The 27,357-nt window shown below is 48.9% G+C and overlaps 2 protein-coding genes across 7 annotated transcripts; both read left to right on the top strand.

Moving 5' to 3' along the window:
* LOC117034506 (leukocyte immunoglobulin-like receptor subfamily A member 5) lies at nt 1–24,280 on the top strand. 6 transcript variants are annotated; one of them, XM_033127514.1, is made up of 7 exons: nt 1–181; nt 341–376; nt 21,004–21,288; nt 21,436–21,738; nt 22,049–22,147; nt 23,933–23,983; nt 24,126–24,280. In XM_033127514.1, the coding sequence occupies exons 1-7, from the start codon at nt 148–150 to the stop codon at nt 24,278–24,280; spliced, it is 963 nt and encodes a 320-aa protein (XP_032983405.1). In that variant the 5' UTR covers nt 1–147. The 6 variants fall into 6 exon arrangements, with proteins under 6 accessions (XP_032983405.1, XP_032983403.1, XP_032983408.1 ...); XM_033127512.1 differs by lacking the exons at nt 21,004–21,288; nt 21,436–21,738; nt 22,049–22,147; nt 23,933–23,983; nt 24,126–24,280 and adding exons at nt 560–844; nt 989–1,291; nt 1,602–1,700; nt 1,976–2,094; nt 3,468–3,802; XM_033127517.1 differs by lacking the exon at nt 22,049–22,147.
* On the top strand, nt 24,277–27,357 carry LOC117034517 (L-lactate dehydrogenase A chain-like). The gene is made up of 2 exons (XM_033127538.1): nt 24,277–25,274; nt 25,445–27,357. Exons 1-2 carry the CDS (start codon nt 24,581–24,583, stop codon nt 25,711–25,713), a joined length of 963 nt encoding a protein of 320 aa, XP_032983429.1. The 5' UTR covers nt 24,277–24,580; the 3' UTR covers nt 25,714–27,357.

Below are 27,357 nucleotides of genomic sequence, written 5' to 3'. Positions count from 1 at the left end.
TGTTCCTCTTTCTGTGGAGCTGCTGTTGTGACAACCCCATGAGAGGGAGGGACATCCTCTGAGTAACCACACCCTGTGCGTCTGTCTGTCCTGAGAGCTCTGTGCTTTCCTGCATCTGCACAGCCCAGACCAGAGGAAGGAGAGGCCATGATCCCCACCCTCACAATCCTGCTTTGCCTTGGTGAGCTTCACAAGGGGGAGGGAAGCCCTGGTCTAGGAGAAATCTTGCCCCACAACCAGAACCTGGTCAGTCAGCAGACCCCTGGGCTCAGGAGGCTCACAGGGAGGAGAGATCTGCTCAGAACTCAGGGGCAAATCTCTCACAGGGTCTCTCTTCCAGGATTGAGTGTGGGGCCGAGGACCCGAGTACAGGCAGGTAAGTCTATCCCCAGGTGTCCCCGTTCCCATCTTTTCACTGGGGACAAGGGGCCATCCCATGGGCAGCTGGAGATGGAGAACAGATCTGGGTTGACAGATGGGGAGTGTCTGGGATGTTCGGGCTGAGAGCTAAGAAGTGGGAGTGGGGAGTGTCTCTAACCCAGCCTCTGATTCCTTCCAGGGACCCTCCCCAAACCCACCATCTGGGCTGAGCCAGGCTCTATGATCCCCTGGGGGAGCCCTGTGACCATCTGGTGTCAGGGGACCCTGAAGGCCCAGGAGTTCCGTGTAGATAAAGAGGGAAGCAAAATGCCCTGGGACAGACGGAACCCACTGGAGCCCGGGGACAAAGCCACGTTCTCCATCACACACATGACAGGGCTCACTGCAGGGAGATATCGCTGTTACTATCTCAGCTCCACCAGCTGGTCAGAGCGCAGTGACCCCCTGGAGCTGGTGGTGACAGGTAAGAGGACACTCTGAGTTCCAGCCTCAGCCTCTGCCCTCAGGAATGGGGTCTGCTCTCAGGGTGTCTCCCCTCACAGCCCAGCCCTAGCGGGTGTGAGGGAAGTGTGAGCCCCATTTAACGCTCTGCCTCCTTCTCTCTTAGGATTCTACAGCAAACCCAGCCTGTCAGCCCTGCCGAGCCCTGTTGTGACCTCAGGAGGGAACGTGACCCTCCTGTGTGGCTCATGGGAGACATTTGACAGGTTCATTCTGACTAGGGAAGGAGAACACAGCCCCTCCTGGACAATGGACTCACAGCCACACCGCAGAGGGGATTCCCAGGCCCTATTCCCTGTGGGCCCCGTGACCCCCAGCCACAGGTGGTCGTTCAGATGCTATGGCTGTTACAGGAACACCCCCCAGGTGTGGTCACTCCCCAGTGACCTCCTGGAGCTCCTGGTCTCAGGTGAGGAGCCCAAACCTGTTTTCTTTATGTTTGTACAATCAGCTCAGGACCCTACCCAGGTCAGCCCCCATCTAGGAAGGGAGTGAGGGGGTTCTAAGGGAGTGTCATCCCAATGGGGATCTGCCCCTGAGAGTGATGGAGAACAACAGGGCCCTCCCAGCCCTGCCCCTTCCACATACCTGTCACCAGAATTCTCCAGGTCTTGAAAGGATGGCCTGGTGGAGGCCATAGGGCAGAAGAAGAGTGTGAACAAATACAGGGTCTCTGTGGGAAGCGCCAGGCGCTCATCCTTCTCTTGTCTTTTGCCCAGGACCCTCAGGGGACCCCAATCCCTCATTCACTGGACCCACCTCCACAGCTGGCAAGTCCCCGGGTTCACTTTACTCAGAGGGAGCACAGACCACCCCAGGTTAGTTCTGAGTCTCTCAGAGGATATAACGTCCCTCAGATATTCAAGGACTGAATTGTCTCCCGGGAGGCTGCGAGTCGGGGAGAGATCCAGGGCAGGGGGCACCAGAAGAGTCCAGGGGCTTTGAGGCTGACAGATGACGGGTGGGGCGGTCAAGGCAGAGGGAGATATATGGGGTGGGATCCACGGGCAGAGGGGATCTCACTGCTCCCAGAGGTGGTGATTTTGCACCGGTCCCTTCTTATCTGGGTCTCAATTTCTCCCGTGTAGTACAGTATATCTCAAAGGACATCTCAGTCCTGTCCATGCAGGACACCACCTCAGGTGTGCAGAAGTGAAGAACGGGCAACGTTGGGTGTTTGAGGTGACAGGGAAGATCAGAGCAATGACACAGGTGACGTCCCAAGCACTTTCCTATCAGCTCTCTGGTGCTCAGCCTGTTCTAAGCAAAGGAGAAACGTCAAAATCAAACAAAAATAAACAAGGGCTTGGAGACCAGGCCCTACGGGATATTAAATCCTAGTTCTGCTGATTTCTTGCTGTGGGACCATGGACAGGCCACATTCTCTCCCTGGGTCCTAATTTCATTGTCTGTGGAACGTGTCTCCTACCATCTCCCTCACAGGTTTGCTGAAAGATTTAGGTGAGACCCCCAAAGCAGAAGCTCTCAGCATAGGGTGGACCCACCCAGTGCTCAAGAAATGGCAGATCCATCCTTGTGTCCCCTCCCAGATACGCACATGGAAAAGTCCAAGCAGGTCTCATGTGGGAGTGTGGGGTCAGCAGGACAGAAGACAGATCCTGGCAAGAATTGAGGTTTGGGAATGGCACAGAGCCCATCCCACACAGGCCGCGGCTCTGAGTGGTCCCATTTAGGTCCCCCAAAGTCTTTGATGGGTTGCTGAGTGGGAGTGACAGTGCAGAAGTGCATTCAGCTCTAACTAAAGGAGAGAGCTGGAGCACACAGGGACCAGGGAACAGGCCATTACAGTCAGAGAAAGAGCCACCAGAGCATGAAGCTGCTGTCTGCCTGGTGGAGCAGCATGAGGAGAGCACAGTTCTGGGTTCAAATCCCAGCTCTGCCCCTTTCAGGCTGGGTGACTTAGGTCATCAGATTTATGTCTGTGAGCCTCAGTATCCTCAGACCCTCAGCCCAGAGCCTCAGCCAAGTGGAAGCAGAGAGAGTGCCATCCCTGTGCCCTCACGTCTCCCTGTCTGCTATTCTGGGAGTCCAGACAGCGTCATGTATACTGAGAGGTGGAGAGAAAGAGGCCAGGTGTGGATGCTGCAGGATGTGAGGAGCCAGGGAGCTCAGGCTCAGCCCTTCTCCTGTCCCCTTCACAGGGCCCCCTCACTCCCCACACTGAGCCCCCTCCTGGGCTGGGGAGTAGAGACCTCTCAGTCTGGGCGTCCACACCGAGGGGCTCAGCTGGGGAGTGGGCAGTGTGGTGGCAGTGGGGCAGGGGTCCCGCTTCTATCAGCGGTTGAGTGGACACTGAGCGGGCAGTGAAATCTTGCATCCGCCTACAGCAAAAGGCCTGTTCATTTCTGGGGTGTTTCAGAGCCATGAGGGGGGAGACTCGCGCTGGAACAAACTTGACTGTTTGTGGGACCTGGGGATGTGGACTCAGCGTTCACGGGGTGAGGGTGGAGTGGAGGCATTCAGGGGAGGCAGGGGCCTGGTTGGGGCTCAGGAGGCCGGTCAGCCTGAGAACAGGGTGAAGGCGAGGCTGAATGAGACGTCCATCCACTCTTTCTGACTCCAAGGAGGCCCCGGTGAACTCACTCCCCTGCCCACAGAAGTGGGCTCCCAGACAGGTAAGTCACCTGGGAGTGTGTCCAGGGGGAGCGCTGGGCAGGACAGGTTCTGTGCCCAAAGGACAAGGATCCCCTGTCTCATAGGTCCAGGGCTGGGCTGGGTCCTGTCCGCCTGGTAGTGACTCCTGTCCTCTGCTTCCAGCCCCTGCCTCCCAGAATTACATGGCGGGGAACTGTATCCGCATCGGCCTGGCCGGTGTGGTCTTGCTGATCCTAGTTGCGATTCTGGCAGAAGCTGGGCACAGCCAGCTCATGTCCCCACACAGAACTCAGGAGGGCGCCCACCAGAGAGATTAGACCCCAGCGTCCCAGGAGGGACCTCCCCAGAGCTCCAAGACTCACACCTGTCACCCGCCTTACCCAGGGGCTCAAACTGCACCTGCCCTGGGCCTCCCTGCACCCCACTTCTTCCCTTCCTGGAATGGTCTCTGCCTTCCTTGATCTGTGGTCTCCTCCGGTCCCCAATGTCTTGGATCAAAGTCCAGGGAAGGAAACACAAACCAAAGCCCCAGTGAGATATCACCTCACACTCATCAGGATGAATGTGGAAAGGAAGTGAAGGAATCGGAACCCTGGTGCCCTGCTGGTGCGACTGCACGATGGTGCAGCCACCGGATGGTGACGTGGCAGCTCCTGAAAACCTGAGCCCAGAATCACCACACAACTCAGCGAAGGAATGGCCCACACTCAAAGAAATGACAGCAGAACCTTGACGTCTGTGCTCTCACGCCCACAGCAGCAGTATTCATGATAGCCAGTGTCATCACCAGCCTCCTCAAACATGGGGACGGAAGCAGATGATCAGTGTCAGAGTGATGCCACATGGGAAGGACAGCCCGGCAGGGGTGGCTTTGAGGACAGAGGAAGGGGCCACATGTCACAGAATGCGGGGCCTCTAGAGACTGGAAAGACAAGAAATGGACTGTCCCCAGGAAGGAACACAGCCCTGCACACACCTGGATTTCAGCCCAGTGAGGCCCGGTTTGGACTCTGACCTCCAGAACCGTAAGATAATAAAGCGTGTTGTGAGAAATCATGCTTGTGCTAATTTGTCACAGCAGAGTAAAGAGTCTCATACACCTGGCATCCAACACTCTGTGGTCTCAGGAGGCCCTGCAGGGAAAATAGCCTTGGTCAGGCTTCCTCCCTGGCCAGCTGCTGGCCCTGACCTGGAGACGTGCCGTTCTGATGAGATGGAAAGCAGTGCAGGCGCCGTCCACCTTGCAGACATACTGTAAATAACCTTATGTAAGCACCCTGGCTGTGAGCCACCTTTGTCTCTGTATGGTATAAAGGGGACTGGCCATTTCATGAGGGGGGCTGTTGAGACAGGACGGGGGCTGCTGGCTGCATCCTGTGATGGGGCTGATTGTGCCCAATAAGCCTGAGTAAAGTATGTCTACTTTGCCTTCGGTTCCACGCCTCTTCTTCTAGCTCCCAGAGCCGCGGACCCCTTACCCACTCGGACACGTGGTGCAGTGGGCAGGGTCCTGGCCAGATAAGAGAGCTGTCCGTCCAGGGACAAGAGGACATATGGCCCCACACGGTATGCGGTATCCATTGGCCGCTGTTCTCAGGAGCTGGGCTCCCGTGGAGGGTGGGAAGATATGGATGGTTCTCCGGCCCGCATAGAAAAGGCCTGACAGGTTTTAACTGAGCAGTTGCTGGAACAGGCGAAAGTCGCTGCCGGCCATGTGGGCTGGACGTTCCTCACTGCACTTCGTAGCTCCGAAGAGGACATGCTCGCTGAAGCAGCCTGAATGTGGGACTTGCAGTCTCAAGAGGAAGCGCTGGAGACCCGAGTCTGTCAGCTCCAGGAGGACGTCCATACATACGCTCCCCCGGAGTTCCCGACGGAAGACGTTGGGGAGCCTGAAGACATCCCACACCCCTGTGTTTGGCCCATTGTGCAGCAAAAGGTAAAACATGAACAAACTGTGGGGCCCAGGGGAATTGCTGCCAGCAACGCACCAGTGACTGAGTTCACAACTTACACTCCCTAGACTCCCACGTTGTTGTGAGACTTGGGGAAGCAGTGCCCTGCAGAGCCACTGCCGCCTTGGTTGCTGCGCTTGTGGGACAAGAAGCAGACAGCATTCTCTGCTCCCCAGGCGAAATGGAAAAGCTCGCCTCTGTGATGGTACATCCGTCCATTTGGCAGCGATCTGTGTCCCTTCATGAATTCATGAGACCGCAGGAGGCCAGCTCCTTCCAGTTTGACTAGGGGGTGGCCAAGGCACCCGGTCAGAGGGGACGAGCGGGGATTGTAGGCCCCATGTGGAACTGTCCATACATCCGTTCCCCTCTAATGTGCAGAGGGTTTTGGCCCCGGTTGACACCAGCGCAGACTGCAGTCTTGTTTATGGGAACCCAGAACTGTTCCCCGGACCAGCCATCTGCATTGATGGCTACGGGGGAAAGACTGTGATGGTAAAAGCTGTTTCCTTACCACTGGGTATAGGAAGGCTTCCCCTCGAACACACACGGTATAAGTCTCCCCTATCCCGGAATATATTCCAAGGGTGGACGCGCTGCAGGGCCTCAGCTTGCAGACCTGGTGGAGAGTTCCGCCTCTGGATCCGGGTGGTGAAAGCAGTGACCTGTGGGCGTGCTCATAATCCCGCTCAAGTGTTGCCACAGCCCCGGCGAGTGGTTACGGTGAGACAGTCCCGCCTGCTGGGGAAGAGGAGGAGATTGGCCACACAGTGTTAGAGCCCGAGAAAGCACATAGTGTGAGACCCATGCGCAGTGCCTTTAAATCCCCTGTATGGGCAGTGAAGAAACGGATGGGACCTGGCGAATGACTGTGGACTACGAGGACCTGAGCAAGGTGGGGCCTCCTTTGCACGCTGCAGTGCGTTCCATGTATGATTTGATGGACCGCTGGACTGCCCGCCTGGGAACGGGCCACTATAGGTAGTGGATCTGGCGAATGCCTGCTTCTCTATTCACATTGCACCTGAGAGTCAAGAGCAGTTTGCCTTTACTGGGGACAGGCATCAGTGGACCTTTGGAGTCCTCCCACAAGGACACTTGCACGGCCCCACTGTTGGCCATGGACTCGTGGCCCAGGACTTGGCACCGTGGGATCACCCGTCCCCTGTGATCTTGTTTCACTATGTTGATGACATATTACTAACATCTGATTCTTTCAGAGTTAGAGCAAGCAGCTCCCTCTCGCCTCTGCCGCTTGAAGTCATGTGGCTGAGGGGTGAATGAGGGAAAGTTCCAGGGCCCTGGCTTATCTGCCAAGGTTTTGGGTGTTGTGTGGTCGGGTAAGACAAAGGTCATACCAGAAGCTGTTATTGATAAAATACAGGCATTTCCCCGACTGACCGAGGTCTCCCAACTACAAGTGCATTTGGGTCTGCTGGGGTATTGGTGGGTGTTTATGCCCCATTTAGCACAGATGGCAAGACCCTTATATTCCGTGGCAAAGAAGAATGCCCCATTGGATTGGACAGAAGCTATAGAACAAGCACTTGCTGCCACAAAACGGGCACTGCAGCAGGCACAGTCTCTACAAGTGGTAGACCCTGGTGGCCCATTTGAACTTGATGTTCATGTTACCCAAGAGGGTTAGATTTGGGGCCTCTGGCAACGACAGGAGCATCTCCAGTCACCAGTGGGGTTCTGGTCCCAATTGTGGAAAGGAGCAGAAGTCCGCTACTCCCTGATAAACAGTTGGCCGCTGTATACGCAGCTTTGGAGGCCAGAGAAGCCACCACAGGAATGGCCCTGGTGTTGATTCGTACAACCTAACCCGTTCAAGGTTAGGTCCGTACATGGAACCACGGGCCCAAAACGGGGGTGGCACAGACCATCACCCTCGCCAAATGGGGAGCCTACGTGGAACAATGTAGCACCCTCAGTTCAAGCCTCCTGAGCACAGAGCTACAGCAGGTCCTGGGGCCTGTGGAGCTTGTAGGCCAGGCTGAGCCAAGCGCTCTGCCTAAGGGGGAGGACTTGGAACCCTCGCCCTACAGAGAAGGACAGCCCCCAGTTCCTGAGGATGCCTGGTTTACTGATGGCTGTAGCTGGGGAGCTGCTGCCGTTTGAACGGCTATTGGAGTTCAACCCAAAACAGACACCATTTGGTTTGATACTGGGATGGGCCAGAGTAGCCAGAGGGCTACGGGCTGTGTGGATGATAATCAGCCACAAACCCGGGACCCTAGTTATTTGTCCTGACAGCTGGGTGGTGTTCCGGGGCCTAACGTTTGGCTCCCCATGTGGAAACACCAAAACTGGTTGGTAGGACACAGTCCACTGTGGGGTCAAGCCATGTGGCAGGACCTCTGGGACCTAGGGCAGAAAAAGGTGACCCTAATGCATGTCACAGGTCACTCCCCCTTAGTGTCCCCAGGTAATGATGAAGCAGATGCCCTAGCACAGGTCCGGTGATTAGAACGGGCCCCTGCTACTGATGTGGCCCATTGGCTGAGTAGGGAATTGCAGCACGCTGGAGCCGAACCATGTGGCAGGTGAGCAGACACTGGGGTCTGCCCTTGAAATGGCAGGAGATAGCAGATGCCTGCTATGACTGTGTCGTCTGTGCCCAGGATGGCTAAAACTTTAGCCCCCAACGGCTAAATCTCCCTTGAGAGACACAACAGCTTACGCGAGGGAGAGTGCCCCTCACTCGTTGGCAAGTAGATTATATAGGACCCCTGCCCAAAGCCTGGAATGCACTTGTGCGTTCAGAGCAGTGGACACTGCTACAGGGTTATTGTTTGCTTGGCCGTGTTTGGTTGCCAATCAGCGATACAGGTCCCCAGGGCTAAAGTCACGATGTCTGCAGGGCTGTGTTCTCCGGAGGCTCCAGGGATGCATCCATTTCCTCGCCTCTTCCAGCGTCTACAGGTCACCCACATCCCTCAGCTCAGGGTCCTTCCTCCGTCTCCAAGCCAGCAATGGCCGGGCAAGTCCTTCTCGTGCTACCTGTTCCCCACCTGTTCCCATCATCACATTTCTTTCTCTGACCCTCCCCCCGCCACCCTCATCCACATTTAAGGACCTGTGGTCACATTAAGGCTCCCTGGAGATTCCAAGGTAATCTCTGCACCTCAAGGTCCTTTATTTCATCACATCTGCCGAGTCTCTTTTGCCAGGTAAATAACTTATTCACGGGCTCTGGAAATCAGGACGTGGGGTCTGTGTGAGGCCATCATTCAGTCCCTCACATTCTATGTTCTGGAAGTCAAGGCACAGCAATTCCCTTGAATTCTTTTTATTATGTGTATGGCTTCTTTGTGCACCAGATGCCCTTAAATAGTTTACTTTCTTTTTTTAAACTAAAATGTATTAGACATATACCATTGTGTAAGTTTAAGGTGTACAGCATGCTAATCTGATACATTTACAAGTGTATATTGTAATATGATTGCGTTGTAGTGTAACTATCACCTCTATCCTATTACATAATTATTCTTCTTTTTTTTAGCTACTGGATAAAGTTCTAGTCTCTTTGCAAGTGCAGTGATTATACCTCAATATTGTTGTCTATATTCACTATACTCTGCCTTAGATCTGTAGGACCTATTGATTACTCTTGCAAGTTTGTCCCCTTAAAAACAACTGCTAAAAGAACAAGACAAACAAATGAGAAACAAAAACTCCTAGACACAGATAACAGTTTAGTGGTTATCAGAGGGTAAGGGGGTTGGGGGTGGGAGATGAGGGAAAGGGGGATCAAATATATGGTGATGGAAGGAGAACTGACTCTGGGTAGTGAACACACAATGTGATTTATAGATGATGTGATACAGAATTGTACACCTGAAATCTATGTAACTTTGCTAACAATTGTGACCCCAATAAATTTTAATTAAAAAAATACTTTAAAAAAACTGCTATTCTATCCCCCACGCCCATCGCTTAGCAACCATTCTTCTAATCTGTTTCTATAAATTCAACCTCTTCAGATTCCACATATAAGTGAAATCAGACAGTATTTGTCTTTTTGTATCTGACTTATCTCACTTAGCATAATGTTCTCAAGATCCATCCATGATGTCACAAATGGCAGGATTTCCTTCCTTCTAATGACTGAATAATATTCCATTGTATATATTTCACATCTTTTTTTATCCTTTCATCCATTGATGGGCACTTAGGTTGATTCTGCAGCTTTGCTATTATGAATAATGCTGCAATAAACATGGGAGTACATATATCTTTTGGGTATCTTGTTTTTATTTCTTTTGGATATAAGCGCAGGATTAGAATTGCTAGATCATGTGGTAAGTTTCTATTTTTAATATTTTGAGGAGCCTCCATACTGTTTTCCATAGTAGCTGCACCCATTTACATTCTTACAGCGCACAAGGGTTCCCTTTTCTCACATCCTTGCCAGCACTTTTTATCTCTTGTCATCTTGTAGATAGGCACCCTGACAGGTGTGAGGTGATATCTCATTGTGGTTTGGTTTGCATTTCCCTGATGATGAGTGATGTTGAGCATCTTTTCATGTACCTGTTGGCCCTTTGGGTGTCTTCTTTGGGAAAAAAATGTCTATTTATTTCCTCTGCCCATTTTAACTTGGATTGTTTGTCTTGTTATTGAGTTGTATGAGTCCTTTACATATGTTGGATATTAACACTGTATCTTATACGTGGTTTGCAATTTTCTCCCATTCTGTAGGCTTTCTCTGTAGGTGCAGAGCCCCACACAGCTGTGCTTGGGGAAGCCAAGCACTCACCCACTACTCTCCCTTTCAATGTTGTGTCACCTGGGGGGAGGGCAGCATTGAAAAAGTTGTACCTACCCTCTCAAATGCATCTTCATTCTCTTAATTACAATGAAGTTCAAGATACAGGTTTTGTTTCTAGTATATAACCCTAATACTTAGTGGGTTTTTCTTCATCTCTCTAATGTGTTGAATTATTTATCTCTTGAACTGTTATTAGGCATCATTCTCACTTCTTTCCTTCTGACACAATAGATATGACATTGGAGCTCCTCATTCAAGTATCTTGAATTCCATTTCTGGTCTCTCTAAGCTGTATTCTGGAAAATTTCCTCAATATTGTATTCCAATTTCATAATTGGCCCTTCGCTTGTGTCTTGTCATTGATGGAATGCATTATTTTTATTTTATTTATTTTTTGCTTCTGTTTCTTTTTTTCTAATTTAAAAAAATTTTTTTAGTTTTTTTTAGTTATAAAGCAATGTAATATTTAAACATTTATTTTTTATTAGTTTCAGGTGTTCAAAACAATGTAAAACTATTACTAACTAGACATTAACAGCCCCCTCACAAAGTAATACCCCTCTAACCCAATCTACTACCCCTCTGACATTGTATATAGCTGTTACAATTCCATTGACTCTATTCCCTATGCTGTACTCCACATCTTGTGACTAAGTAGATATAGATATAGATGTAGATATAAATATAGATATATAGATTTTATATATATATATATATTAAATTATAGTTGACATTCAATATTATTCAGCTTCAGCTTCAGGTGTACACTGCAGTGGTCAGGCATCTACACTGTCCATGAAGTAGTCTCCCTAATAAGACACGTGCTCATCTGACACCCTACAAAATCTTTACAACATTATTGTGTTCCCCAAACTGTCTTTCATATCCTGTGGCAATATTGTAGTGACCAATTTGTGCTTTCTAAGCCCTTCCCCTTCTCCTTCATCCCCACCTCTTCCCATCTAGCAACCATCAGTTTTTCCTCTATATCTATGAGACTACATCTGATTACTTTGCTCATTTATTCAATTCTTTAGACATATAAGTGATATCATATGGTATTTGTCTTTCTCCGTCTGACTTATTTCACTTAGCATAATGTTCTCTAGGTCTATCCCATCTGGCAACCATCAAAATGTTTTCTGTATCTATGAGTTTGTTTCTGTTTTATTTGTCAATTTTGTTCTTAGATTCCATACAGAAGTAAAATCACATTGCATATGTCTTTCTCCATCTGACACTCCACTCCGCACAATACCCTCCAGGTCCATCCATGCTGCCACAGATGGCAAGAGCCCGTTCCCTTTCATGGTCCAGCAATTTTCCATTGTATATATGTGCCACCTCCTCTTTATCCGTTCTTCCATCGACAGACACTCAGGCTGCCTCCACATCTTGGCCATTGTAAACAGTGCTGCAACGAACATATAGATGCACACGTCCCCTCGAAGTAGTGCTCTAGGTTTCTTTGGATAAATACCCTGAAGTGGAATTACTGGGTCCTTCAATGTCTTTTCTTATAAACTTTGTTTTAAAGTCTATTTTGTCTAGTATAAGTATTATTACCCCAGCATTTTTTGTTTTTCTAATTTCCATTTTCATGAAATATCATTTTCCTTTTTTAAATTAAAATTTATTGGGGTGACAATGGTTAGTAAAATTACACAGGTTTCAAGTGTACAACTTTGTAATACATTGTCTATGTATCACTTTGTGTGTTCACCACCCAGAGTCAGTTCTCCTTGCATAACCGTATATTTGACCCTGTTTACCCTCCTCTACCAAAATATCATTTTCAAACCTTTTATTTTCTATGTGTCTTTTACTTTCAGTGTGTCTTTTACTTTCAATCTGAAGTGAGTCTCTTGTAGGCAGCATGTGTAAGGGATTTGCTTACTTTTTTTAAATTAGTTTCAGGTGTACCAAACAATGTAATAGACCTTTATACCTGTCACAAAGTAATAAACCCTGCTCCAATCTACTACCCCTCTAACCTCGTATATACCTGTTACAATTCCATTGACTCTATTCCCTATGCTGTATTCCACATCCCATAACTATATATGTATATTTATAATAAATATAAGTATTTATTATAATAAGTATAAATATTTATTATAAATAAATTATATACATTTAATTATAGTTAAAGTCAATATTATTCAGCTTCAGCTTCTGGTGTACAGCACAATGGTCAGGAATCTACAAACATTTTGTAGGGTTTTATTTTCTTATCCATTCAGCCCTCCTATGTCTTTTGGTTGGAACATTAATCCATTTACATGGAAAGTAATTGCTCATATACATGTAGCTATTGCCATTTTATTATTTATAATTTTGAGGGTTTTTTCCATCTTAAAGAAGTCTCTCTAACATTCCTTATAATATTGTTTTGGTGATAATGAGCTCCTTTAGCTTTTTCTTGTCTGGGAAGCTCTTTAAAGATCTGTCCTTCAATTTTCAATGATAGCCTTACTGGATAGAATAGTCTTGGTTGTAGGTCATTGCTTTTCATCACTTTGAATGTTTCCTGCCAATCCATTCTGGCCTCCAAAGTTTCTGTTGAGAAATCAGCTGACAATCTTATGGAAGCTCCCTTACAAATTACAAGTTGCCTTTCTTTTGCTGCTTTTAGAATTCTCTCTTTGTCTTTAACCTTTGCCATTTTAATTATAATGTGCCTAGGTGTGGTCCTGTTTGGGTTTGTCTTGTTTGGGACTCTCTGGGCTTCCTGGGCTTGAATGTCTATTTCCTTTGCCAGGTTAGGAAAGTTTTCAGTCATTATTTCTTCAAATAGGTTCTCAATCCCTTGCTCTCTCTTCTTCTGGTACCCGTATGATGTAAATGTTATTATGCTTGATGTTGTCCCAGAGATCTCTTAAACTAGTCTCATTTTTTTTTTTGGATTCTTTTTTCTTTTTCCTGTCCTAAAATGATATTTTATGCTACCTAGTCTTCCAAATCACTGACTTGATTATCCGATTCATCTAGTCTGCTGGTAATTCCTTCTAGTGCATTCTTCATTTCAGTTATTGTTTTCTTCACTTCTGACTGGTTCTTTTTTATGGTTTCTATGTCCTTTTTTTTTTCATTCTTGCAATCTTTTTTTTGAAATTCTCACGAAGATCCTTGAGCGTCCTTATAAACATTGTTTTGAACTCTGTCTCTCTGGTAGATTGTTTGCCTCCATTTCTTTTAGTTCTTTTTCTCGATTTTTCTCCTATTCTTTCATTTGGGACACATTTCCTTGTTTCCTCATTTTGCTGTCTCTCTGTGTTTGTTTCTATGTATTAGGTAGATCTGTTATGTCACCCAGTCTTGGCAGGGTGGCCTTATGTAGTAGGTGTCCTGTGGGACCCAGTGGCACAGTTTCCATGGTCATTTGTTCTGGGTGCTCCAGGAGAGTCCCTTGTGTGGATTGTGTGTGCTCTTCTGTTATAGTTGAGCCTTGATTGCTACTGGCATGTCAGTGGGTGTGATTGACCCTCAGGCTGGCTGGCTGTGGGGTTTGGCCACATCCATAGTTATGGGCTGCTTTGTGGGAGGCTTACCCCACTCAGTAGGATTTGTCCCAGTGGGTTCTGGTACCTGTTGAGACCGCCCTTTGTGCATGTCACTTGTGGGGCTAATTAGGTTATGCTTTGCTCTGATCTGAAGCCAACCGCCAAGTACGTTGGTTATGGGGCCCCTTGAGAGGGGTTGTGGTGCAGGCCCAGGTCAGCCACTGCCTGTGACTGGCTGACAGCTACCTGGTAGGAGCTACAAAGTGATCCGCAGTTGTTCTCTGCCTGTGCTAAACCTGGAGGCACATGCGAGAGGCCACGCTGTGAATTGAGGATGGCTGCCGCCAGCACCAGGCCTAGGGTAGCTCCACAAAAAGCCAGGATACCCGGAGGCCTGCTCGCACCTGCCAGCTCCCTTAAGGTTCAGCCACTGATAAAGCCTCATGCTGTACACGAGTTGGGTGAGGCAGGGTCTCAGGGAGTCACTAGAGTGGGAAGAGATGTGCTTACCAGGTTAATGTAGACTCTGGTTTAGTGCCAGTGCTGAACCTAAAACAAATCAGCAAAAACTTCAGAGCACACTGAGGCTAGTCACTGCCCACCTAGAGACTGTGGATTCCAGTAGTTTTCCAGAAAGAGTGTGGGTGGGGCTGGCTGCTCTCAGAGAAATTGCCTTGGGTGGGGCAGGGTCCCAGTTGGGTCAGCAGGGTGGAACAGTGGAGCTCACCAAGCCAGTCAGATTCAGATTTGGTCTGTGGGGGAGGGCTAAACACAGGAAAGATGGGCCCTGCCTGCCTGCTGCATGGGAAGAGGACACCTCGCTGGGATAATATCAATTGTCTTCCATTCCTCCCCCTGAAAACACATACCTCTGTCTGCCCCCTGTATGTCTCTGAGGCCCTCAGAGTCACTGTCTCTCTCCTGGAGCCCAAGGTGAGTGCTGAGAGAGAGTGAGTCTGTGCCCTGGCTGTTTAAGAGAAAATCTGGGTTTCCCAAAGCCTTCTGTCCCACCAAAATTGTTTGAATCCCCACTTGTTTTCACAGCCAGATGTTGTGGGGTCTCCTCTTCTTGGCACCAGTACCCTGGGCTGGGGAGCCTGGTGTAGGGGGCTGGGCTCCTCACTCCTCTGGGGCAAACCACTGTGGCTGAGATATCCCTCCTGATTCTCAAGTGCCACACAGGGGTTTGAGGCCTCTTTCACATCTCCGCCCCTCTAGCAGTCTCGACGTGGCTTCTCCTTTTTTTTTTTTATTAAAGTTTATTGGGGTGACAATTGTTAGTATACTTACATAGATTTCAGGTGTACAATTCTGTAATATATTATCTATATCTCACATTGTGTATTCACCACCCAGAGTCAGTTCTCTTTTCATCACCATATATTTGACCCCATTTACCCTCTTGTAGAGCCCCCTCTCCCCCCTTACCCTCTAATTATTGTCTATGCCTGTGAGTTTTTGTTTCTTCATTTTTTGTCTTGTACTTTTTTTGTTTTCAGTTTTACATACCACATATCAGTGAAATCATATAGTTCTCTACTTTTTCTGTCTGACTTATTTTGCTTAGCATTATAATCTCAAGATCCATCCATGTTGTCACCAATGGTACTATTTCATCTTTTCTTACCACTGAATACTATTCCGTTGTGTATATATACCACAAGTTCTTTTTTTTTGGGGGGGGGGATTTTCTTTTTTTTTTTTTTAATTTATTGGGGTGACAATTGTTAGTAAAATTACATAGATTTCAGGTGTGCAATTCTGTTTCACATCATCCATAAATCACACTGTGTGTTCACCACCCAGAGTCAGCTCCCCTTCCATCACCATACATTTGATCCCCCTCACCCTCATCCCCTACCCCCCAACCCACTTACCCTCTGGTAACCACCAAATTACGTTCCCCAGATTAATTTTCAAACCCGTGGCTATCCTGTGGTCACCAACTGCCCTCCAATCCCCTCACCCGCCCCCCTACCCCCCACCCCTCCCGCCATCTAGCAATCATCAGTTTTTCCTCTTTGTCTCCAAAACTGTTTCTGATTAGTTCATTCATCCATTCATCTATCAAAGGACATTTTGGTTGTTTCCATGTCTTGGCCACTGTAAATGAAGCTGCAATGAACATTGGAGCTCACATGTCTCTATGGATAAATATTTCCAGATTTTTTGGGTAGATACCCAGGAGAGGGAATGCTGGGTCATATGGTAATTCTATTCGTAACTTTTTGAGGAACCTCCACACTGCCTTCCATAGCGGCTGCTCCAATCTGCATTCCCACCAACAGTGTATGAGAGTTCCTTTTTCTCCACAGCCTCTCCCACACTTGTTACTATTTGTCTTGTTGATGATAGCCATTCTAACTGGGATGAGGTGATATCTCATTGTAGTTTTTATTTGCATTTCTCCGATGATTAGTGATGTTGAGCATTTTTTCATATGTCTATTTGCCATTTGTATGTCCTCTTTGGAGAAATGTCTCTTCAGGTCGTCTGCCCATTTTTCAATTGGGTTGTTTGTTTTTTTGTTGTTGAGTTTCATGAGTTCCTTGTATATTTTGGATATTAGCCCTTTTATCAGAGGCACTGTTTGCAAAAATCTTCTCCCATTCAGTTTGCTGCCTCTTTATTTTGTCAATGGTTTCTTTTGCTGTGCAGAAGCTTTTAAGTTTCATATAGTCCCATTCATTTATTTCAGTTTTTACATCCCTTGCCTTTGGAGTCAAATTCATAAAATGCTCTTTGAGGTCCATAATTTTAGTACCTATGTTTTCTTCCATGCAGTTTATTGTGTCAGGTCTTACGCTTAAGTCTTTGATCCATTTTGAATTAATTTTGGTACATGGTGACAGATAGCAGTCCAGTTTCATTCTTTTGCACGTGGCTATCCAATTCTGTCAGCACCATTTATTGAAGCGGCTGTCTTTTCTCCATTGTATGATTTTTGCTTCTTTGTCAAAAATTGTCTGTCCATGTTTATGGGGTTTTATTTCTGGGTTCTCAATTCTATTCCATTGGTGTATGTGTCTGTTTTTCTGCCAACATCATGCTGTTTTGATTATTGTACCCCTGTAGTACAAGCTAAAGTCACGGAGTGTGATACCTCCAACATTGTTCTTTTTTCTTAAGATTGCTTTGACTATTCGGGGTCTTTTGTGGTTCCAAACAAATCTGATGGTTTTTTGTTCTATTTCTTTAAAAAATGCCATTGGGATTTTGATGGGGATTGCATTAAACCTGTATGTTGCTTTGGGTAATATGGCCATTTTAACTATGTTGATTCTTCCAATCCATGAGCATGGAATGTTTTTCATTTCTTTGTGTCTTCTTCAATTTCTTTTAAAAATGTCTTGTAGTTTTCAGCATATAAGTCTTTCACATCCTTGGTTAAGTTTATTCCTGGTATTTTATTCTTTTTGCTGCAATTGCAAAAGGAATTTTTTTTCATTTCTTTTTCTGAGATTTCATTGTTAGTATATAGGAATGCAATGGCCTTTTGTACGTTGATTTTGTAGCTGGCCACATTACTGTATTCGTTGATTGTTTCTAACTAATAGCTTTTTAGTGGAGTCTTCAGGGTTTTCTATATATAGCATCATGTCATCTGCAAAGAGTGACAATTGAATATCTTCATTCCAATGTGGATGCCTTTTATTTCTTTCTCTTGCCTGAATGCTCTGGCGAGGACTTTCAACACTATGTTGAAAAGCAGAGGTGATAGGGGTCAGGCCTGTTGTGTTCCTGAATGTAGAGCAAAGGGCTTCAGGTTTTCACCGTTAATTATGAGATTAGCTGAGGGTTTGTCAAATATGGCCTTTATTATGTTAAGGTATTTTTGGAAGAGGTCTTTCTTTTGTTTTCCAGTACGTGTTGGTAGAATGTTTATTTTCTCTTCAACCGCAGCCTTTTATTCTCTCTCATGCTGTAGTGTTATATTTTCTCTGCACTATTCCAGCTTCTCACACAAAGGGGGGATTCCATGGAAGGAGGGCTTCTCCTCTGTGAACAGTTCTCCTGGGTCATAGGGCATCGCATCCTTGGTGTGATGTGGAGAGATTCTGAAGTTCCAAAGCTCTACCTGCACCAGATTCAGAGACAATGTGTTTCAGCAGCTCTGTTTATGCCTGCAGGAATTCGCTCAGATAGGTGGGGACAGGGGCATGGTGGGTTGTGAAATGTGGCCCAGAGCAACGGTGGCAACCACCACCACAGTCAGTCTTGCTTCCACAGCTTCCTCCCCTCTGCCAGAACTAGTTGGGCTGCGAGTCCTTGTCTGCGGTCCACAGTTCTCAGAACTGGAAATATTCTGTTCTTTTGATCTGACACTGCTACTGTTCTGCTTCTAGCACTGGACTGGTAGAGGTGGGGAGAGCTCTGGGAGGGTAGGGAGGGGTTGGCTAGGCTCAGTGCCTAAGGCTTCCATTCTCTGCTAGGCAGTGAGGTCTTAAACCACCATTTTCAGTCTTCTTCCCTCAGTTTTGCTCCGAGGTCTCTGCCATGAGTGTTGGGTTCAGCCATGTTATATGCTGTCCCCTCAGACCTGTGGGCCATAAGTGGAGCACTAGCAGTCTGAATTCTTCCTTCTCCCACAGCTGTGGTAGTTCCAGAATGCAGCGAGCACAGAGCACCGAGCTACGTCTGCGTCCTGTGCCCACGCATCCAGTTTCTGCACTTTTTCCTTTCCTCCTCCCCTAGTCGTGCAATTTGCCCACCTTTAGGTGATTTCAGTAATGTGCCTCTTAGTCTTGCCTGTCTGCTGTGAGGGAGTCCTTTGTGGAGTTAGAGTTGTTCAATTTGTTGTAAATTTCAAGAGGCTCACCTGAAAACACCATTCATATGTGGCTTCTTATTTATATTTTTTATTGTAGGACTTCTGTTCAGCTAGACTTCAGATAGTTCTCCAGATTGATTGTTTTATAATTTAGTTGTAATTTTAACGTGTTCACAGAAAGATGCAGGCACAGTGTTTGTCTACTTTGCCATATTGCAATCTCTTGGAATGCATTTTTGTTTTGTTTTTAATTTTTTTTGGAATGCATTTTTACTGTGTTCATTCTATTGGATTTTTCATCTCTAATATTTCTAAATAATTTAATAACTGCCTTTTTTTCTGTAATTTAATTCATAGTTTTGTCTCAAAAATTCAGTATTCCCCTTTATTTTTTCAGATATTTAAACATGCTTAATTCTAAGTAATTTTCATATCTTCCTATTGATTATATTTTGTTGGATATGATGCTCCCCATTATCAGTAGCTTGTTGTCTATAGCACTGTTTGTCATTATTAGGATTACCCTCTATTGTCCATTCTTGTTGGAAGGCACTCCTCCCACACACCTGATCTTCCAAGAAAGGTTTCTTCCAGGGCTGTCCTGGGAGTCAGGCTGACCAGGAGAGATAATTGCAGCTTCTCCTGCTCCGTGGTGTCCACTCTCTCAGACTTAGCTCCTGCTCAGGGCTAGACAGGGATGTGTCACTGCTGGCCTCATGCTCACGTATCAGCAAAACTTGCAATGAATCTGTTCCACACACACTCACAGGGAGGTGACTCAGTGCTGACCATGGGCCTGGATGAGTGAGCAGAGATATTCCTGTGCCCAAAAACACTAGGTAGGGAGTACCACAGCTTCCAACCTTCACTTGAGCCTTAACCCTCCTTTCCTGTGAGGATCTGAGGTCCCTCTCTGTGTCCACATAGCTGGAAATCTCCACTCTATGGCCCTTGGATGGTCCCGGGTACAGGCAGCTACTCAGCTTTGTTCTCTATTCTTTTGTGTGGTTTCCTGTCTATTTGTGGAAATTTCATTTCTCTTTTTCTGCAAATGATTATTTCTACATATTTCAGAAATACTGAGTAGCGTTTATTGGTATTTGAAGCAGACAAGGGCTCTGGAGTGAACACAACAAACATCCATCTTGACTGAAGTCTGACACCATGACCTGGTCTAAAAGTCAACAGTGATTGATCCCCTGTCATGAACCAGGAACCAGTGACACCTGGAATTACTGAAGAGTGGGATTTATGACAGTGTGATCCAAACTAGGAAATAGACAACGAAGTAGATAATGTGTTATTGTCCAGGTCACATAGGCAGTGGGTGACAGATAAGTACTGACATAAAGGTCATCTTTCTCTTAAAAATTAAAACTCTAACCCAAATAAAAGTCGCCTAAAGCTTACCTGTGGGATCACAGGATGAGGGGACAGCTCTGCCAAGGAACAAGGGGAACTGAGGAGCAGGAATGACTCAGAGGTTTGTTCCAGGAAGGCAGGGTACATGCCGTCACTGAGAGAAGGGAGAAGTCCATGATGGGGGCTGTGATAGAAAGAAAGCCACACTCTGGGCCAGAGGAAAGGTCACGTTTCCTTCCGTTATCTCCCTGTGTTTCCCTTTGTGCTCATTGTCACAGTCATGCTCCCTGAACTGCACAGTGAGATGTCAAATGTATTTCTCTGCTGATCTGAGCTCCGCAGCAGGAACCCATGTCTTCTTGAAGCTTCTCCAGGGCCTGGGTGCCCATTGTCCATGGTCAGGACCCCACAGGGAGGTGCTGGTGGACAAGCTGAGGATGAAGGAGACCCCATGGGAGAGGCTATTACAGGAAAGGGACGTGCCCTGGGTCACCTCACCTGGGAGAGGTATCTCAGGAACTCACTAGGTCTATTTGCTGTTCCATCCTAGAAATGATAAAAGGCTCCTGAGGAGGGGTTGTTCCTCTTTCTTTGGAGCTGCTGATGTGACAACCCCATGAGAGGGAGGGACATCCTCTGAGTGACCACACCCTGTGCGTCTGTCTGTCCTGAGAGCTCTGTGCTTTCCTGCATCTGCACAGCCCAAACCGGAGGAAGGAGAGGCCATGATCCCCACCCTCACAATCCTGCTTTGCCTTGGTGAGATTCACAAGGGGGAGGGAAGCCCTGGTCTGGGAGAAACTTGCCCCACAAGCAGACTCTGGCCACTCAGGAGACCCCTGGGCTCAGGAGGCTCACAGGGAGGAGAGATCTGCTCAGAACTCAGGGGCAAATCTCTCACGGGGTCTCTCTTCCAGGATTGAGTGTGGGGCCGAGGACCCAAGTACAGGCAGGTAAGTCTATCCCCAGGTGTCCCCGTTCCCATCTCTTCACTGGGGACACTGGACCATCCCATGGACTCCTGGAGATGGAGAACAGATCTGGGTTGACAGATGGGGAACGCCTGGGAGGTTTGGGGTGGAGAGCTGGGAAATGGGAGTGGAGAGTGTCTCTAACCCAGCCTCTGATTCCTTCCAGGGTCCCTCCCCAAGCCCACAGTCCAGGCTGAGCCAGGCTCTGTGATCCCCTGGGGGAGCCCTGTGACCATCTGGTGTCAGGGGACCCTGAAGGCCCAGGAGTTCCGTGTGGATAAAGAGGGAAGCACAGCACCCTGGTATACACGGAAGCCACTGGAGCCCGTGGACAAGGCCACATTCTCCATCACACACATGACAGAGCACACTGCAGGGAGATATCGCTGTTACTATTTCGGATCCACGAGCTGGTCAGAGCACAGTGACCCCCTGGAGCTGGTGGTGACAGGTGAGAGGATAGTCAGGGTCCCATTCTCAGCCTGTGCCCTCAGGAAGGGGGTCTGCTCTCAATATGTCTCCCCCTCACATCCAGCCGTGGGGGTGTGAGGAAGGGAGGTGTGAGCCCCATTTAATATGCTGCCTCCTTCTCTCCTAGGATCCTACAGCAAACCCTACCTCTCAGCCCTGCCGAGCCCTGTTGTGACCTCAGGAGGGAACGTGACCCTACTGTGTGGCTCACGGGAGAGATTTGGCAGGTTCATTCTGACTAAGGAAGGAGAAAACAGCCCCCCCTGGATAATGGTCTCAAAGCTACACCCCAGTGGGGATTCCCAGGCCCTGTTCCCTGTGGGCCCAGTGACCCCCAGCCACTGGTGGACATTCAGATGTTATGGCTGTTACAGGAACACCCCCCAGGTGTGGTCACTCCCCAGTGACCTCCTGGAGCTCCTGGTCTCAGGTGAGGAGCCCAAACCTGTTTTCTTTATGTTTGTACAATCAGCTCAGGACCCTACCCAGGTCAGCCCCCATCTAGGAAGGGAGTGAGGGGGTTCTAAGGGAGTGTCATCCCAATGGGGATCTGCCCCTGAGAGGGATGGAAAACAACAGGGCCCTCCCAGCCCTGCCCCTTCCACATACCTGTCACCAGAATTCTCCAGGTCTTGAAAGGATGGCCTGGTGGAGGCCATAGGGCAGAAGAAGAGTGTGAACAAATACAGGGTCTCTGTGGGAAGCGCCAGGCGCTCATCCTTCTCTTGTCCTTTGCCCAGGACCCTCAGGGGACCCCAATCCCTCATTCACTGGACCCACCTCCACAGCTGGCAAGTCCCCGGGTTCACTTTACTCAGAGGGAGCACAGACCACCCCAGGTTAGTTCTGAGTCTCTCAGAGGATATAACGTCCCTCAGATATTCAAGGACTGAATTGTCTCCCGGGAGGCTGCGAGTCGGGGAGAGATCCAGGGCAGGGGGCACCAGAAGAGTCCAGGGGCTTTGAGGCTGACAGATGACGGGTGGGGCGGTCAAGGCAGAGGGAGATATATGGGGTGGGATCCACGGGCAGAGGGGATCTCAATGCTCCCAGAGGTGGTGATTTTGCACAGGTCCCTTCTTATCTGGGTTTCAATTTCTCCCGTGTAGTACAGTATATCTCAAAGGACATCTCAGTCCTGTCCATGCAGGACACCACCTCAGGTGTGCAGAAGTGAAGAACGGGCAATGTTGGGTGTTTGAGGTGACAGGGAAGATCAGAGCAATGACACAGGTGACGTCCCGAGCACTTTCCTATCAGCTCTCTGGTGCTCAGCCTGTTCTAAGCAAAGGAGAAACGTCAAAATCAAACAAAAATAAACAAGGGCTTGGAGACCAGGCTCTACAGGATATTAAATCCCAGCTCTGCTGATTTCTTGCTGTGGGACCATGGACAGGCCACATTCTCTCCCTGGGTCCCAGTTTCATTGTCCGTGGAACATGTCTCCTACCATCTCCCTCATAGGTTTGCTGAAAGATTTAGGTGAGACCCCAGAAGCAGAAGCTCTCAGCATAGGGTGGACCCACCCAGTGCTCAAGAAATGGCAGATCCATCCTTGTGTCCCCTCCCAGATATGCACATGGAAAAGTCCAGGCAGGTCCCATGGGGAGTGTGAGGTCAGCAGGACAGAAGACAGATCCTGGAAAGACTTGAGGTTTGAGGATGGCACAGAGTCCATCCCACACGGGCCGTGGCTCTGAGTGGTCCTATTTAGGTCCCCCAAAGTCTCTGATGGGTTGCTGAGTGGGAGTGACAGTGCAGAAGTGCATTCAGCTCTAGCTAAAGGAGAGAGCTGGAGCACGCAGGGACCAGGGAACAGGCCATTACAGTCAGAGAAAGAGCCACCACAGCATGAAGCTGGTGTCTGCCTGGTGGAGCAGCATGAGGAGAGCACAGTTCTGGGTTCAAATCCCAGCTCTGCCACTTTCAGGCTGGGTGACTTACGTCATCAGATTTATGTCTGTGAGCCTCAGTTTCCTCAGACCCTCAGCCCAGAGCCTCAGCCAAGTGGAAGCAGAGAGAGTGCCATCCCTGTGCCCCCATGTTTCCCTGTCTGCTATTCTGGGAGTCCAGACAGCGTCATGTATACTGATAGGTGGAGAGAAAGGGGCCAGGTGTGGATGCTGCAGGACGTGCGGGGCCAGAAACAGCTGAACTGACCAGGGAGCTCAGGCTCAGCCCTTCTCCTGTCCCCTTCACAGGGCCCCCTCACTCCCCACACTGAGCCCCCTCCTGGGCTGGGGAGCAGAGACCTCTCAGTCTGGGCGTCCACACCGAGGGGCTCAGCTGGGGAGTGGGCAGTGTGGTGGCAGTGGGGCAGGGGTCCCGCTTCTCTCAGTGGTTCAGAGGACACTGAGCGGGCAGTGAAATCTTGCATCCTCCTACACCAAAAGGCCTGTTCATTTCTGGGGTGTTTCAGAGCCATGAGGGGGGAGACTCGCACTGGATCAAACTTGACTGTTTGTGGTACATGGGGTTGTGGACTCAGCGTTCGCGGGGTGAGGGTGGAGTGGAGGCATTCAGGGGAGGCAGGGGCCTGGTTGGGGCTCAGGAGGCCGGTCAGCCTGAGAACGGGGGGAAGGTGAGGCTGAATGAGACGTCCATCCACTCTTTCTGACTCCTAGGAGGCCCCGGTGAAGTCACTCCCCTGCCCACAGAAGTGGGCTCCCAGACAGGTAAGTCACCTGGGAGTGTGTCCAGGGGGAGCGCTGGGCAGGACAGGTTCTGTGCCCAAAGGACAAGGATGCCCTGTCTCCTAGGTCCAGGGCTGGGCTGGGTCCTGTCCGCCTGGTAGTGACCCCTGTCCTCTGCTTCCAGCCCCTGCCTCCCAGAATTACATGGTGGGGAACTGTATCCGTATCGGCCTGGCCAGTGTGGTCTTGCTGATCCTGGTGGTGATTCTGGCAGAAGATGGGCACAGCCAGCGCACGTCCCCACACAGAACTCAGGAGGGTACGAACCAGAGAGATTAGACCCCAGCGTCCCAGGAGGGACCTCCCCAGGGCTCCAAGACTCACATCTGTCACCCGCCTTACCCAGGGGCTCAAACTGCACCTGCCCTGGGCCTCCCTGCACCCCACTTCTTCCCTTCCTGGAATGGTGTCTGCCTTCCTTGATCTGTGGTCTTGTCGGTTCCCAGTTTCTTCGATCAAAAGTCCAGGGAGGTACCGGAGCTTCTGCCGCCAAGTCCGGATCCGACTCTGCGCACCACAGACGCCCGCTCACCTGCCGTGCACTCCCCGGACTAGATTCCTTTTGGTCCTAACTTCACTATGGCAACTCTCAAGGATCAGCTGACTGTGAATCTTCTGGAGGAAGAACAAAGCCCCCAAAATAAGATTACAGTCGTTGGGGTTGGTGCTGTTGGCATGGCCTGTGCCATCAGTATCCTAACGAAGGACTTGGCAGATGAGCTTGCTCTTGCTGATGTCACGGAAGACAAATTGAAGGGAGAGACGATGGCTCTCCAACATGGCAGCCTTGTCCTTAGAACACCAAAGATTGTCTCTGGCAAAGATTGTCATGTGACTGCAAACTCCACGCTGGTGATTATCACAGCTGGGCCACGTCAGCAAGAGGGAGAAAGCCGTCTTCATTTGGTCCAGCGTCACGTGAACTTGTTTACATTCATCATTCCTAATGTCGTCAAATACAGCCCCAACTGCAAATTGCTTATTGTTTCCAATCCAGTGGACATCTTGACCTATGTGGCTTGGAAGATTAGTGGCTTTCCCAAAAACCGTGTTATTGGAAGTGGTTGCCATCTGGATTCAGCCCGGTTCCGTTATCTCATGGGGGAAAGGCTGGGAGTTCACCCATCAAGCTGTCAGGGGTGGGTCCTTGGGGAGCATGGAGACTCGAGTGTGTTTGTATGGAGTGGAGTGAATGTTGCTGGTGTCTCCCTGAAGTCTCTGTACCCTAATTTAGGCACTGATACTGATAAGGAACAGTGGAAAGAAGTTCACAGACAGATGGTTGACAGTGCTTATGAGGTGATCGAACTGAAAGGCTACAGATCCTGGGCCATTGGACTATCCGTGGCAGATTTGGCAGAAAGTATGATGAAGAATCCTAGGCGGGTGCATCCAATTTCCACCATGATTAAGGGTCTCTATGGAATAAAAGATGACATCTTCCTTCGTTGGGGGATCCAAAAAGAGCTGCAGTTTTAAAGTCTTCTAATGTCGTGCCATTTCACTGTCTAGGGTACAACAGGATTTTAGTTGGAGGTTATACATATTGTCCTTTTTATCTGATCTGTACTAAAGCAGTAATATTATTGAGGCAGCCTAGGGAAAACATCAATTTCCTACAGTTAGCAGTAGGAATGGTTCATAAAACCCTGCGGCTACATCCTGATGCTGGATGGCACTTACCTCGTCCTAACCTGGTTAGTGTGGAATAGTTCCACCCGCTCAGAGGCACCAGCACTGCCAATGGTGCACACGATGCTACAGTTGCCCTTCAATCTAGATGTGTGTTTACTGTGTGTTACATAACTCGGGTTCCTTTACCCTGTGTGCCTAATCCAACTTTTTTTCCTCCAGTCCCACAGCTGGGGATCCAATGTATAAATCCAAAATTGCATGTTCTAAGGGATCTTCTTTTATGTACTATATGTGTCAGCGTATACTGGAGACTAATGTGAAATGAAAACTCTACATATTAATAATGCAGCCAACTATCCAAGTGTCATACCAACAAAAACACCAAATAAACCTTGAACAGTGAAAAAAATAAATAAATAAGTCCAGGGAAGGAAACACAAACCAAAGCCCCAGTGAGATATCACTTCACACTCATCAGGATGAATGTGGAAAGGAATTGAAGGAATCGGAACCCTGGTGCCCTGCTGGTGCGACTGCACAATGGTGCAGCCACCGGAAGGTGACGTGGCAGCTCCTGAAAACCTGAGCCCAGAATCACCACACAACTCAGCGAAGGAATGGCCCACACTCAAAGAAATGACAGCTGAACGTCTGTGCTCTCACGCCCACAGCAGCAGTATTCATGATAGCCAGTGTCATCACCAGTCTCCTCAAACGTGGGGACGGAAGCAGATGATCAGTGTCAGAGTGATGCCACCTGGGAAGGACAGCCCGGCAGGGGTGGCTTTGAGGACAGAGAAAGGGGCCACATGTCAAGGAATGCGGGGCCTCTAGACACTGGAAAGACAAGGAATGGACTCTCCCTTTAAGTCCCCAGGAAGGAACGCAGCCCTGCAGACACCTGGATTTCAGCCCAGTGAGGACCAGTTTGGTCTCTGACCTCCAGAACCGTAAGATAATAAAGCATGTTGTGAGCCATCATGCTTGTGCAAATTTGTCACAGCAGAGCAAGGAGTCTCATACGCCTGGCATCCAACACTCTATGGTCTCAGGAGGCCCTGCAGGGAAAATAGCCTTGGTCAGGTTCCCTCCCCGGCCAGTTGCTGGCCCTGACCTGGAGACCTGCCGGTCCTATAAGATGCAACGCAGTGCAGGCGCCGTCCACCTTGCAGACATACTGTAAATAACCTTATGTAAGCACCCTGGCTGTGAGCCACCTTTGTCTCTGTATGGTATAAAGGGGACTGGCCATTTCATGAGGAGGGCTGCTGAGACAGGACGGGGGCTGCTGGCTGCATCCTGTGATGGGACAGATTGTGCCCAATAAGCCTGAGTAAAGTATGTCTGCCTTCGGTTCCATGTATCTTCTTCTAGCTCCCAGAGCCGTGGACCCCTTACCCACTCGGACACGTGGTGCAGTGGGCAGGGTCCTGGCCAGATAAGAGAGCTGTTCGTCCAGGGACAAGAGAATATATGGCCCCACACAGTGTGCGGTATCCGTTGGCCACTGTTCTCAGGAGCTGGGCTCCCGTGGAGGGTGGTAAGATATGGATGGTTCTCCGGCCCGCATAGAAAAGGCCTGACAGGTTTTAACTGAGCAGTTGCTGGAACAGGCGAAAGTCGCTGCCAGCCATGTGGGCTGGACGTTCCTCACTGCACTGCGTAGCTCCAAAGAGGACGTGCTCGCTGAAGCAGCCTGAATGTGGGACCTGCAGTCTCAA

Source organism: Rhinolophus ferrumequinum, chromosome 15, assembly GCF_004115265.2.
Source record: "Rhinolophus ferrumequinum isolate MPI-CBG mRhiFer1 chromosome 15, mRhiFer1_v1.p, whole genome shotgun sequence".
In the NCBI taxonomy this organism is placed as follows: domain Eukaryota; kingdom Metazoa; phylum Chordata; class Mammalia; order Chiroptera; family Rhinolophidae; genus Rhinolophus; species Rhinolophus ferrumequinum.
This window is presented reverse-complemented; position numbering and strand designations above follow the sequence as displayed.